The sequence below is a fragment of the Chiloscyllium punctatum genome, chromosome 49 (genome assembly GCF_047496795.1).
Source record: "Chiloscyllium punctatum isolate Juve2018m chromosome 49, sChiPun1.3, whole genome shotgun sequence".
NCBI classification, from domain to species: domain Eukaryota; kingdom Metazoa; phylum Chordata; class Chondrichthyes; order Orectolobiformes; family Hemiscylliidae; genus Chiloscyllium; species Chiloscyllium punctatum.
In genome coordinates, this window is record NC_092787.1 from 37,757,073 (window position 1) to 37,771,945 (window position 14,873).

At 44.4% G+C, this 14,873-nt stretch overlaps 1 protein-coding gene across 1 annotated transcript in view; it reads left to right on the forward strand.

Moving 5' to 3' along the window:
* The first annotated feature begins 331 nt into the window (after positions 1 to 331).
* The window catches only part of ambp (alpha-1-microglobulin/bikunin precursor), a 43,347-nt gene continuing 28,805 nt past the window's right edge, over positions 332 to 14,873 (forward strand). The window contains exons 1-2 of the mRNA XM_072566240.1: positions 332 to 487; positions 7,462 to 7,607. Coding sequence (XP_072422341.1) covers positions 374 to 487; positions 7,462 to 7,607 — 260 coding nt within the window. The 5' untranslated portion in view covers positions 332 to 373. The remainder of the gene's footprint in view (positions 488 to 7,461; positions 7,608 to 14,873) is intronic.

Below are 14,873 nucleotides of genomic sequence, written 5' to 3' on the forward strand. Positions count from 1 at the left end.
CACTGTATCTCATTGGCATATGTAATGATCTGTAAACCAGGTAAGAAGACAAGATAACTTTCTCCAGATCCCCCCCCATCCCTTCCCCCCCCCCCCCCCCTCCCCCAACTCTCAGCAAAGGAGGAGATGATGCCATTGACTAAGTTTCTGGACATACTTTAACTTTAAACTGGAAAATTCCAGTTGCTTCCATTTCCCAATTGCTGGTCTGTACTGTGATTAACAATTAACAAGAAGCATCAACATTGGATGTTTGACCGTCCGTTGTTGTACCTAACCCGGGATTGGGAAATCCTGAGCTACACACCTCCCTGTACTTCATGTTATTGCTCATTTCTGTCGTTTTGGATCAGACCAGAGCTGACCAGAGAAAATGAGGTGCGGTGTTGTGTTGCTGGTTGCTGTGCTCTCCCTGGGAACTGGAGCTGCTGTCCCACTGAAAGAAACTAACTATGATCAGATTCAAGAAAACTTTGATTTAAAGAAGGTAATTGACATTTGATTTCACACAACAACTTTGGCTTGTTGGGTTTTGGAGACTGTAGTCCTGCTTTTAAATTCAATTACAGGATGTGGGCTGGTCCAGCATTTATTGCCAGTCCCAAGTTGACCTTGAACCTCTGCAGTTCATGTGATGGAGGTAAACCCACAATTCTGTTAGGGAGGGAATGCCAGGATTTTGACTCAGTGACCCTGAAGGAGCAGCAATATATTTCCAAGTTTGGATGGTGGGTGGCTTGGAGGGAAACTTGTATGAATAGAATCCCTGCAGTGTGGAAACAGGCCCTTTGGCCCAACAAGTCCACAATGACCCTCCAAAGAGTAACCCACCCAGACCCATTCCCTTAACCCATCATCCTATATTTACTCCTGACTAATGCATCTAATCTACACATCCCTGAAGACGATGGGCAATTTAGCATGGCCAATTCACCTCACCTGCACATCTTTGGACTGTGGGAGGAAACCCACGCAGACATGGGGAGAATGTGCAAACTCCACACAGATAGTCACCTGAGGCAGGAATCGAACCCAGGGACCCTGACGCCGTGAGTCAGCAGTGCTAACCAGTGAGTCACCGTGCCTCCAAAGATGGTAATGTACCTTCTTAAATATATTCAGTGGCTTGGCCTCCAGAGTTTTCTGTGATACAGAGTTCCAAGGATTCGTCACCTTCTAATTCTGACATGCCCTGTGTCCTGAGCCTGTGACTCCTTGTTCTAGATCATCCAAAGGGATCTGTATCCAATTTCTCCAGCCCTGTTAGAATTGAATATGTTTCGATCAAATCCCCTCTCATTCTTCCAAATGCCAGTTAAATTGCCTTAATCCCCTCTGCAGAGGACTAAGATCTAGTCTAGGAACCACTCTGACAAACTTTCACTGCACTCCCTCTATGGCAAGCATATCTTTTGGGACAGGGGAAAGTGAAGACTGCAGATGCTGGAGATCAGAGCTGAAAAATGTGTTGCTGGAAAAGTGCAGCAGGTCAGGCAGCATCCAAGGAACAGGAGAATCAATGTTTCGGGCATAAGCCCTTCTTCAGGATGAAGGGCTTATGCCTGAAACGTTGATTCTCTTGCTTCTTGGATGCTGCCTGACCTGCTGCGCATATCTTTCGGGAGACAAAACTCCGCACACAATATTCCAGGAACAATAGCAAAAATGGTTGGGAAAATTCAGCAGGAATGGCAGCATCTGTGGGGAAAAAGCAGAGATAATGTTTTGGGTCCAGTGATCCTTCTTTAGGTGCTTCTCCAAGGGTCACTGGACCCAAAATGTTAACTCTGTTTTCTCTTCACGGATGCTGCCAACCTGCTGAGTTTTCCCAGCAGTTTCTGTTTTTGTTTCTGATTTCCAGCATCTGCAGATCTTGGGTTTCTTTTTCTCACAGTATTCCAGCAGTGGACTCAGCAAGGACCTATACAGCTGCAGTTAAAGTTTCCCGACTCCTGTATCCAAAACTTCTTCCAATGAATACCATTTGCCTTCCTGACAGTGTATTACAGCTGCATGCTTGTTTTTAATGACCAGTGCACATGGACCCCCAGGACCCTTTGTACATCAACATTTTCCGATCTATCGCTATTTAAATAACACCCTGTCGTTCAGTTTGTGCTGCCAAACTGTATAAATTCATATGTATCCACCTTAAATTGCATCTGCCATGTACTCAACTTGTTTAAACCACTTTGATGCCTCCTTCCTTCCTTCTCCACAGCTCACAATTCCGTCTGATTTTGTGTCATTAGCGAATATTTCATTTCCTCATCAAAATTTTTCATGTAAGTTGGGATTGTGAGGGAGGAGGTTGATTCAGTGAGTGGGCAAAAGAAATTGGCAAATGGAGCAGAATGTGGAATAATCTTTGCTAAGAAAAATAGAATAACACTTAATGGAGAGAGACTGTAGAATGCTGCAGTACAGAAGGATCTGGCTGTCCTTGTACATGAAACATGAAAGGTCAGCCTGTGGGCACATGTTAAATTAGAAAGACTCAAAGTTGGCTCTTTGTGGGCAACACAAAGATTGCAGGAGCTGTGGATAGTAAGGAAGATTGACAAAGGATACAGTAGGATATAGATAAACTGGAGACCTGGGAGGAGAAATGGCACATAAAATTTAATCCAGACAAATGCAAGGTGATGCATTTTGGAAGGTCTAATAGAGTCATAGGGTCGTAGAGATGTACAGCACGGAAACAGACCCTTCGGTCCAACCCGGCCATGCTGACCAGATATCCCAACCCAATCTAGTCCCACCTGCCAGCACCCGGCCCATATCCCTCCAAACCCTTCCTATTCATATACCCATCCAAATGCCTTTTAAATGTTGCAATTGTACCAGCCTCCACCACTTCCTCTGGCAGCTCATTCCACAGGAGAGAAGTGTACAGTAAATGGCAGAACCCTTATTAACATTAACATAGAGAGGGGTCTAGGTGTACAGGTCCACAGTTCCCTGAAAGTGGCAATACAAATCAATAAGGTGGTCAATAAGGTATGTGGCATGCTTGCCTTCATCGGTCAGGAAATAAAGTATGGAAGTTGACAAGTTATGTTACAGCCTGTATAGAACTTCAGTTCGACCACAATTGGAATATTGTGTATAGTTCTGGTTGCTGCGCTACCAGAAGGATGTGGCAGCTTTAGAGGCGACACAGAAACAATTTACCAGGATGTTGCCTGGTTTGGAGGATACTAGCTATGAGGAGAGATTGGACAAACTTGGTTTGTTTTTACTTGAACATTGGAGGCTGAGGGAAGCTTATAAAATTATGAGAAGCTTGGATAGAATGCACAGTTGGAATCATTTTCCCAGGATGGAAATATAAATTATGAGAGGATATAAGTTTATGGTAAAAGGGGGTAATTTTAAAAGAGATGTGGGAGGCAAGTATTTTGCCCAGAGGGTGGGAAATGCCTGGAATGTGCTACTAGAAGAGGTGGTAGAAGCAATAGCAATGTTTAAGAGCCATTTTGACAGATACATGAATAGGCCGGGAATAGACGGATACAGATCGTGTAGAAGCAAATTGCTTCTAGTTTAGAAGGACATCACATGTTGGTGCAACTGTGGTGAGCCTAAGGGTCTGTTCCTCTGCTGTACAGTTCTTTAGTGTAAGGAAGATGGAGTATAAAAATAGGATAGCTTTACTACGATTGTCCAAGTCATTGGTGAAACTGCACTTGGAATATTGTCAACAGTTTTGGTCATTAAAACAGTCCAACAAAGGCTCACTAGGCTGATTCCTGGGATGAAGGTGTGTCTTATGAGGAAAGTTGTGCAGGTTGGACCTGTACACATTGAAGTTTGCAAGAATGAGTGATGGTCTTACCAAGACATTTATTATTCTGAGGGGGCTTGGCAGGATAGATACTGAAAGAATGTTTTCCCATCTGAGGGAATCTTCAACTTGGGACTAGTTTAAAAACAAGACAGAGAAGAGGATGAATTTAGTGTCATAGAGTCACAGAAATATACAACACAGAAACAGACCCTTGCGTCCAATTCATCCATGCCAACCAGATATCCTATGTCCCTCGTGATTTTATAAATCTAGTCCCTTTTACCTACATTTGACCCATACTCCTCTTGACCCTTCCTAATCGTATACCCATTCATATTGCTTTTAAATGTTGTAATTATACCAGCCTCCATCACTTCTTCTGGCAGCTCATCCCATACATGCGCCACCCACTGCATGAAAAGGTTGCCCCTTGGCTCCCTTTTAAATCTTTCCCCTCTCACCTTAAACCTACACCCTCTCATACTGAACTTCCAGGGAAACCCAGTGAAAGACCTTGTCTAATTACCCTATGTATGTCCCTCGTGATTTTATAAACCTCTATAAGGTCACCCCGCAGTCTCTGACCCTCCAGGAGAAATAGTCCCATTCTATTCAGCCTCTCCATATAGCTCAATTGTCTTCCGTCAGAAGATGGTTACACTTTGGGCTTCTCTAACCTGAGAGAGCTGTCGAGGCCAGGTCATTGAAAATCCTCGGGGCTGAATTAGAGAAATTTGGATCAATGAGGGTTGCAGGGATTAAACAGGAAATGAGAATTGAGACTACAACCAAATAGGCAGCAATCTCATTGAACCATGAAGCAAACTCAATGGGCTGAATGGCTGAAGATCAATATCCATTACTGGATCAACAAAAATGACCTCCACTTAAACCTTGGGTAGACTGGGGCCATTATTCTTGGTCTGTGCTCCAAACTCCATTCCCATACTCCTGACTCCATCTCTCTCACATGAAAGTCTCTGCAGTTGAACCAGACTGTTGTCAACGTAAATTTTGCACCTTTTCAGAGACAAACTTCCAGTCATATCTTTGCAATAACACTCAATCGGCTACATTTCAACTCTTCCAGCACCACTAATCCAGAATCTCACTGACTTCAGCCTTGCCTGAGTCCCCTTTGATGAAAGCCTCATTCATGCTGTGGTTATTCTTATCCCAGACACTTCCAACTCATTTCTGGTCAGCTCCACTCATTCTCCAGAAACTCCAATTCCTCCAGAACACGGTTCCTGTGTCCTTGCTCCCACTAGACAATAGACAATAGGTGCAGGAGTAGGCCATTCTGCCCTTCGAGCCTGCACCACCATTCAATATGATCATGGCTGAACATCCTTAATCAGTATCCTGTTCCTGCCTTATCTCCATAACCCTTGATTCCACTCTCCTTGAGAGCTCTATCCAACTCTTTCTTAAATGAATCCAGAGACTGGGCCTCTACTGCCCTCTGGGGCAGAGCATTCCACACACCCACCACTCTCTGGGTGAAGAAGTTTCTCCTCATCACTGCCCTAAATGGTTGACCCCATATTTTTAAGCTGTGTCCTCTGGTTCAGCACTCACCCATCAGCGGAAACATGTTTCCTGCCGCTAGAGAGTCCAAACTTTTAATAATCTTATATGTCTCAATCAGGTCCCCTCTCAGTCTTCTAAACTCAAGGGTATACATGCCCAGTCGCTTCAGTCTTTCAGTGTAAGGTAATCCCGCCATTCCAGGAATTGACCTCGTGAACCTATGCTGCACTCCCTCAATAGCCAGAATGTCTTTCCTCAAGTTTGGAGACCAGAACTGCACACAGTACTCCAGGTGTGGTCTCACCAGGGCCCTGTACAGCTGCAGAAGAACCTCTTTGCTTCTATACTTAATCCCTCTTGTTATGAAGGCCAGCATGCTATTAGCCTTCTTCACTACCTGCTGTACCTGCATGCTTGCCTTCATTGACTGGTGTACATTAACACCCAGATCTCTCTGTACTGCCCCTTTACCTAAATTGATTCCATTTAGGTAGTAATCTGCCTTCCTGTTCTTGCCACCAAAGTGAATAACCATACATTTATCCACATTAAACTGCATCTGCCATGCATCTGGGACCACTCACCTAACTTGTCCAGGTCACTCTGTAATCTCCTAACTTCCTCATCACATTTCACCCTGCCACCCAGCTTAGTATCATCAGCAAATTTGCTAATGTTATTGCTAATACCATCTTCTATATCATTAACATATATTGTAAAAAGCTGCGATCCTAGTATAGATCCCTGCGGTACTCCACTGGTCACTGCCTGCCATTCTGAAATGGAGCCGTTTATCATTACTCTTTGTTTCCTGTCAGCCAACCAACTTTCAATCCAATCTAGTACTTTGCCCCCAATACCATGTGTCCTAATTTTGCTCACTAACCTCCTATGTGGGATTTTTTCAAAAGCTTTCTGAAAGTCCAGGTACACTACATCTACGGGATCTCCTTCATCCATTTTCAGAGTTGCATCCTCAAAAAATTCCAGAAGATTAGTCAAGCATGATTTCCCCTTCATAAATCCATGCTGACTCTGAACTATCCTGTTACTACTATCCAGATGTGTCGTAATTTCATCCTTTATAATAGACTCCAGCATCTTTCCCACCACTGAGGTCAGACTAACTGGTCTATAATTTCCTGCTTTCTCTCTCCCAACTTTCTTAAAAAGTGGTACAACATTAGCCACCCTCCAATCTGCAGGAACTGATCCCGAATCTATCGAACTTGGAAAATAATCACCAACGCATCCACGATTTTTCGAGCCACCTCCTTCAGTTCTATGGATGTAGACCCATAGAATCAGGTTGAAATTAAATCACTAAAATCATAGAAAACCTACAGTGTGGAAGTAGGTCATTCAGCCCATCAAGTCCACACTAACTCTCCGAAGAACATCCTTCCCAGATCTATCCCTGCAACCCTGCATATCCCATGGCTAATCCACTTAACCTGCACATCTTTGTACCATGGGATGAAACCAGAGCATCCAAAGCAAATCCATGCAGATGCAGAAAGAACACACACATTCCACACAGTCACCCGAGATTGGAATCAAACCTAGGTCCCTGGCATTTTGACGCAGAAGTACTAACCATTGATCCACTGTGCTGCCCAGGATCCTTTCATCCATCATCACTATCCTCACTGATCTACATTTCTGATAGCAACATCTCTACTTTAAAATTCTCATCCTGGTTTTTGAAATCCCTTCATGACTTCAGGCCACCCGCTGTCAGGAAATACCTGCAGCTTCCCAAATCTTCAAGAGATCTATGTCCTTTCAACTTGAGCTTCTTTAGCTTCCTCACTTTAGTTTGTCCCACACATTGGTGGGTATGCCTTCATATGCCTGGGCCTTTGGCTCTGGAACCCACTCCTCAAACTGCATAGCGTCTCTATCCCACTTCCTTCAAACTTCCACTTAGACCACTATTTGCTATTTTGCTTAATATTTCCTTTTGTGGCTGAGTCATACTTTGGTTTATCACACTCCTGCGTAACACCTGGGGTTTTGTGATGTTAAAGGTGCTATATAAGTGCAAATGAATGGTTTGGCATTTATCAGATTGTAATGCAAGGCTCTATATTTGACAGTTATGAACTGTAGTTTTAATGAAAATATTTTTCTTGCAGTTTCTTGGGACATGGTTCACACTTGCAAATGGCTGTGATTGCCCTGAGTTCATTAAGAAAATTGAGAAAATAGTAGCAATTAGCAAGGTAACATTGTCAATCAACGAGGAAATGGATAAGCTCATCGGGAACTATGTGTATGATCGGTAAGGAGATTTATTTATACCCTGACCATGATATTCAGTGATTAAAGTTCACGGGAGTTGTGTGAAGGGTTTCATTCTTCAGGGACAAGGCCAGCATTTGTGGACCATCCCTAATTGCCCTGGAACTCAGGAACTTGCTATGGAGGGCATTTAAAAATCAACCAGATTGATGTGCACCTGGAGTCACATGGAAACCAGAACAGGAGTGGACAGCAGTTTCCTTCCCTGAGGGACATTAGTGAGCCACATGGGAATTGACCAACAATCAGCAGCGGGTTTCATTGCCAGCAAGACTAACTTTATAGATATTTTCTAAACAAACTGTTCGGTCATGTTAGCATACACCTCTGCATCAGGTAGGACTTGAATCCAGGTCTCCTAGCTCAGACATAAGGGCGTCACCATGAGCCTCCTCAAACTAGCTTCATGTTCAATATTTAGTTATTTGCATGTCATTTCTATCAGCTATGTTGCAAGGGTTGAACACACTGCAAGGTTATTGGACGGGGCTCCTGGATTATAGATCCGGTGACATTAGCACTTGCACCTTCTCACCACCTCATTCATATACAAACACAGTAAAGATAACCATAAAATGAGTGGAAATTCTCTAGTTAACAAAGATACTGTTTTAACTGTCTAACCTGACATCAGAACAGCCAATGCAGTTTGTGGAACTGCCAGGGCAGTGTGGAGAATTGATTGTGCAACGTTTGGAACTGACAGTACAGAGCGTGGAACTAACAGTTCTGTGTTGGAGTGGAAAGTGCAAATACAGTGTGTGGTACTTCAGGTGCAGTGTGATATTGACGGAGCTGTTTGTGGAGTGAATTGTGCAGTGTGCTGTTTGTGGAAAAGAGGGTGCATTGTGTGGAGCTGACAGTGCAGTGTGAAGAGAATGAAACTCAGGGCAGTGTGCGGAACTGACAGAGCGGTGTGGAGTGCACATTGTGTGGAACTGGCAATGCAGAGTGTGTAATTAACAGTGCAATGTGAAGAGTGTGGAATTCAGTGCAGTGAATGAAGCTGACAACAGTGTGGAGTACATGTTGTGTGAAACTGACAATGCAGAGTGTGGAACTGACAGTGAAATATACAGCATGTGGAATTGGAAAGAACTGACAGTGCAGAATGTATAATTGAAGCTCAGTGTCTGGAACTAACAGTACAGAGTGTGGAATTGACAGTGTAGAGTGTAGTGTTAGAAATGGTCAGTGCAGTCTATGGAATAGATAGCTCAGTGTGTACAGTGTATGAAATGGTCAGTGCGGTGTGCGGTATATGGGATGGACAGTGCACTGTGCAATGTATGGAATCATCAGGGCAGTGTGCAGTGTACGAAATGAACATTGCCATGTATAGAATGGACAGCATGTTGGATGGAATGAACAGTGAAGTGTGCACTTTATAGAACAAAATAGAATATCCTTTATTATCATGTAGAAGGACAGAGAAGCATTTTTACAATGGCTGCCTTTAATGACACCATCTTCAGGACAAGGACCTAGATACAAATCGTGGATACAAAAGAGGAATAAAACATATTTACAAGGATGTTGCCAGGACTCAACAATCTGCATTATAGGGAGAGGTTGGACAAACTGGCACTTTTTTCTATAGAGAACATTGGAGAGTGAGGGGGTGTTTTTATAGAAGTGTATAAGATCATGAGAGGAATAGATAGAGTGAATGCACTCAGTCCTTTTCCCAGGGTTGGGGAATCGATGACTAGAGGGCATCAGTTTAGGGGTAGAGGGGAAAGAATAAAAGAGAACCTGAACAGAAATTATTTACACAGAGGGTGGTACGCATATGGAATGAGGTGCCAGAGGAAGTGGTTGAGATGGGTACATTAACAGTATTTAAAAGGTATTTTGACAAATACATGGAGAGGAGAGGTTCAGAAGGATATGGGCCAAGTGCAGGCAAATGGGGCTAGGGTGTATTCTGGTTGGCATGGACCAGTTTGGGCCAAAGGGCTTGTCTCTATGCTGTAGGATTCAATGACTCTATGACTATGAAAAGTAGTAGCATCACTTATAGTGTCTAAAAAATAAGTTGGAAATAAGATAATTATAATATAGTTAAAGGATTGACATTACAGTTCTGTAAAGAATTTCAAATAGCAGCAACTCAGTCTGTCTGCCCATGCCAGGCCCTCGTCCAACAACTGCCTCACTCAGTTTCAAGCCTCCAGTCCATAGAACATAGAATATCCCAGCGCAGTACAGGCCCTTCAGCCCTCGATGTTGCACTATCCTGTGGAACCAATCTGAAGCATATCCAACCTACACTATTCCATTTTCATCTATATGCCTATCCAATGAGTATTTAAATGCCCTTAAAGTTGGCAAGTCTACTACTGTTGCAGGCAGTGTGTTCCACACCCCTACTACTCTCTGAGTAAAGAAACTAACCCTGATATCTGTCCTATATTGAACACCTCTCAATTTAAAGCTATATCCCCTTATGCTAGCCATCACCATCCGAGGAAAAAGGCTCTTACTGTCCATCTTATCTAACCCTCTGATTATCTCATATATCCTCTCAACCTCCTTTCCAATGAAAACAGTCTCAAGTCCCTCAGCCTTTCTTCATAAGACCTTCCCTCCATACCAGGCAATGTCCTGGTAAATCTCCTCTGAACCCCTTCCAAAGCTTCCACATCCTTCCTACAATGCGGTGAAGAGAACTGCACACAATATTCCAAGTGTGGCTGCACCAGAGTTTTGTACAGCTGCAACATGACCTCATGGCTCCAAAACTCAATCCCTTGACCAATAAAAGCTAATACACTATTTGCATTCTTAACAACCCTATCAACCTGGGTGGCTACTTTTAGGGATCTATGTATATGGACATCGAGATCTTTCTGCCATCTACACCACCAAGAAACATATCATAAGCCCAGAACACTTTATTCCTGTTGCTCTTTTAAAGTGAATCACCTCACACTTTTCCATATTAAACTCCATTTGCCACCTCTCAGCCTAGTTCTGCAGCTTATCTATGTCCTTCTGTAAACTGCAACAACCTTCATCACTATCTACAGCTCCATCGATCTTAGAGTCATCCACAAATTTACAAACAAATCCTTCTATGTCCTCATCTAGGTCATTTATAAAAATGACAAACATCACTAACCCCAAAACAGATCCTTGAGGTACGCCACTAGTAACTGAACTCCAAGATGAATATTTCCCATCAAACACCACCCCCTGTTTTCTTTCAGCTAGCCAATTTCTGATCTATACCGCTAAATTACCCTCAATCCCATGCCTCCATGTGTAGTGTAATAGCCTACTGTGGGGAACTTTATCAAACGCCTGACTGAAATCCATATAGACCACATCAACCGCTTTACTCTCATCCACCTGTTTGGTCATCATTTCAGAGAACTCAATAAGGTTTGTGAGGCACGACCTACTCTTCACAAAATTGTATCCCTAATCAATTTATTCCTTTCTAGATGATTTAAATTCCTATCTCTTAGAACCTTTTCCAACACTTTAGCCACAACTAAAGTAATGCTCACTGGTCTATAATTTCCAGGGTTGTCTCTACTCCCCTTCTTGAACAAGGGGACAGCACTTGCTCTCCTCCAGTCTTCTGGCACTATTCCTGAAGACAATGACGACATAAAGATCAAAGCCAAAGGCTCTACAATTTCCTCCCTGGCTTCCCAGAGAATCCTCGGATAAATCCCAACCTGCCCAGGGGACTTATCTATTTTCATTCTTTCCAGAATTTCTAACACCTCCTCCTTGTGAACGTCAATTGCATCCAGTCTAGTAGCCTGTATCTCAGAATTCTCCTCAACAACATTGTCGACAACAGTGTGAATACTGACCAAAACTATTCATTTAGCACTTCTCCTATCTCCTAGGACCCCACGCACAACTTTCCACGACTGTCCCTGATTGGCCCTAATCTTTCTCTAGTCATTCTTTTATTCCTGATTTGCCTATAGAAAACTTTATGATTTTCCTTGATCCGGTCTACCAACAAGTTTTCATGTCCTCTCCTGGCTCTCCGTAGCTCTCTCTTTAGGTCTCTTGTGGCTAACTTTAACTGAGCTTTCATGTCTCAAACTTACATAAGCCTTCTTCTTCATTTTGACAAGAGATTCAACTTCTTTAGTAAACCATGGCTCCCTCGCCCAACCACTTCCTCCCTACCTGACGGGTACATACTTATCAAGGACCCACAGTAGCTGTTCCTTGAATAAGCTCCACATTTCAATTGTGCCCATCCCTGCAGTTTCCTTCCCCATCCTATGCATTCTAAATTTTGCCTAATCGCATCATAATTGCCTCTCACACAGCTAAACTCTTGCTCTGTGGTATATACCTATCCTTTTTCATCACCTAATTGTGGTTACTGCCACCAAAGTGCTCACCTACCTCCAAATCTAACACCTGGCTGGGTTCATTACCCAGTAACAAATCTAGGGTGGCCTTGCCCCTTGTTGGTCTGTCTACACCTTCCTGCACACATTGGACAAAAACTGACTCACCTACAGTACTTGAACAAGAGTATTTCCAGTCAATATTTGGATAAAGTCCCTCATAACAACTACCCTGTTATTCTAACTCCTATCCAGGATAATCTTTCCAATCCTTTTCTCTACATCTCTGGAACTCTTCAGAGGCCTATAGTAAACTCCCAACAGTGTGACCTCTCCTTTGCTGTTTCTAACGTCAGCCCATACTACCTCAGTAGATGAGTCCTCAAAATCCTTTCTGCCACCGTAATATTGTCCTTAACTAACAATGCTACACCTCCTTCTCTTTTACCATCTACTCAGTTCTTATAAACATCTAAATCCCAGAACCTGCAACAACCATTCCTGTACCTGCTCTATCCATGTTTCTGAAATAGCCACAACATTGAAATCCCAAGTACCAACCCATGTTGCAAATTCACCCACCTTGTTCTGGATGCTCCTGGCATTAAGTAGACACACTTCAAACACCTTGCTGCTTGCTGGTACCCTCTTGCAACCTTGAAACCTTATTTCTGACCTCACAACTCTCGACCTCCTGGATACTGGAACTATAAGTTAGGTTCACATCTTCCTGCTGAATTAGTTTAAACCCTCCCAAAGAGCATTAGCAAATGTCCCCCCGACCCCCCCCCCCCCCCAAAGAATATTGGTACTCCTCTGGTACAGGTGAAGACCATCCTGTTTGTGGAGGTCCCTCCTCCTCCAGAGAGAGCCCCAATTATCCAGATATCCGAACCCTCCCTCCCGCACCATCCCTGTAGCCACGTGTACAACTCCTCTCTCTCTCTGTTCCTAGCCTCACCAGCGCGTGGCACCAGTAACAAACCAGAGATAACAACTTTGTTTATTCTAAGTCTAAGCTTCCACCCTAGCTCCCTGAATTTCTGCCTTAGATCCATACCTTTCTTCCTACTGGTGACGTTGGTGCCGATGTGGACCACGACTTGGGACTGCACCCCTTCCTCCTCAAGGGTCCCAAAAACACCATTAGAGACATCACAAGCCCTGGTACCTGGGAGGCAACACACCAACCGTGAGTCTCTCTCGTGCCCACAGAACCTCCTGTCTGTCCCCTTAACTATGGAGTCCCCAATGACTAATGCTCTCCTCCTCTCCCCACTTCCCTTACCCCTGGTAATTGGATCCCCCCCAACATTTTCCAAAACAGTATACTTATTGAGGAGAACAGCCACAGGGGATCCCTGCACCGCCTGCCTGTTCCCTTTCCGTCCCCTGACTGTAAACCATCTGTCTTTTTATTATCCTTGAGGTGGGACTACCTCCCTGTAACTCCTCTCTGTTATCCCCTCTGCCTCCCGAATGATCCAAAGTTCATCCAGCTCCAGCTCCAGCTCCCTAACACAGTTTTTGAGGAGCTGGAGTTGGGTCCACTTCCCAGAGATGAAGTCAGCAGGGACACTAGAGGTGACCCTTATCTCCCACATTTTGCAGGAGGAACATCCAACTATTCATTCCCACTATTCTAAATTCCAAAAAATAAAGCTAGTTACCTTACCAATCTGGCACACAGAACATTTTTCTTTGGTTAGAGGAGGAGGATGGGTGGGAGACACTACCTGAGTCGTGTTTTGGGTAACCGTGGGCGGCACGGTGGCACAGTGGTTAGCACTGCTGCCTCACAGCGCAGGAGAACTGGGTTCAATTCCCACCTCAGGTGACTAACTGTGTGGAGTTTGCACATTCTCCCCGTGTCTGCGTGGGTTTCCTCCGGGTGCTCCGGTTTCCTCCCACAGTCCAAAGATGTGCAGGTCAGGTGAATTGGCCATGCTAAATTGCCCGTAGTGTCAGGTAAGGGGTAGATGTAGGGGTATGGATGGGTTGCGCTTTGGCGGGGCGGTGTGGACTTGTTGGGCTGAAGGGCCTGTTTCCACACTGTAAGTAATCTAATCTAATAACCACCCAAATATATGACCTCACTTACTCAGCAGTACTGCGTCTGCTCCTGCTCAGTGTGTGCTCCATCTATTTACAAGGTCAGTTTTTAAAGTGGTGATTCACCTTCCTATCAGCCCCCCTGGTCATCATTCCCACTCTTCTTGCTGCTGAACACAAAATGGAGGGCACCAAAGCTCCGCTCCGCACCGGCCATCAGCTGCACCAAACTAAGTTGCGCTGCTCCAGGACGAATTACCCCTCTCACTGCACTGGGACTCGGCATTTCCCTTGTGCTGCTCTGGGACTATCTTCCACTTGCATTGCACTGGGATGTAGGTTTCCCAACGCACTGCTCAGGGACTCACTTCCCTTCTCCCTGCACCGGGACTCGGGATTCCACCCTCTCCCTGCTCCAGAACTCAGGACTCCCCCATCATTCTGCTCCGGGAATCGGGATACCCCCCTTGCTCTGCTCCGGGACTCGGTGAGTGTAATATATAGAATCTCAGTGCAGTGTGTGGACTGAACAGTGCAGTGTGTAGTGTATAGAATGCACAGTGCAGAGTTAATATATGGAATATCAGTACAGTGCGTAATGTATGGAATCTCAGTGCGGTGTACAGCGTATACAATGCCCAATGCGGCGTGCAGTGTATGGAATGAACAGTGCAGTGTGTAGTGTATGGAATGCACAGTGCAGTGTGTAGTGTATAGAATGCACAGTGCAGTGTTTAGTGTATAGAATGCACAGTGCAGTGTGCAGTGTATGGAATCACAGTGCAGTATGTAGTGTATGGAATGCACAGTGGAGTGTGTAGTGTATAGAATGCACAGTGCAGTGTGCAGTGTATGGAATCACAGTG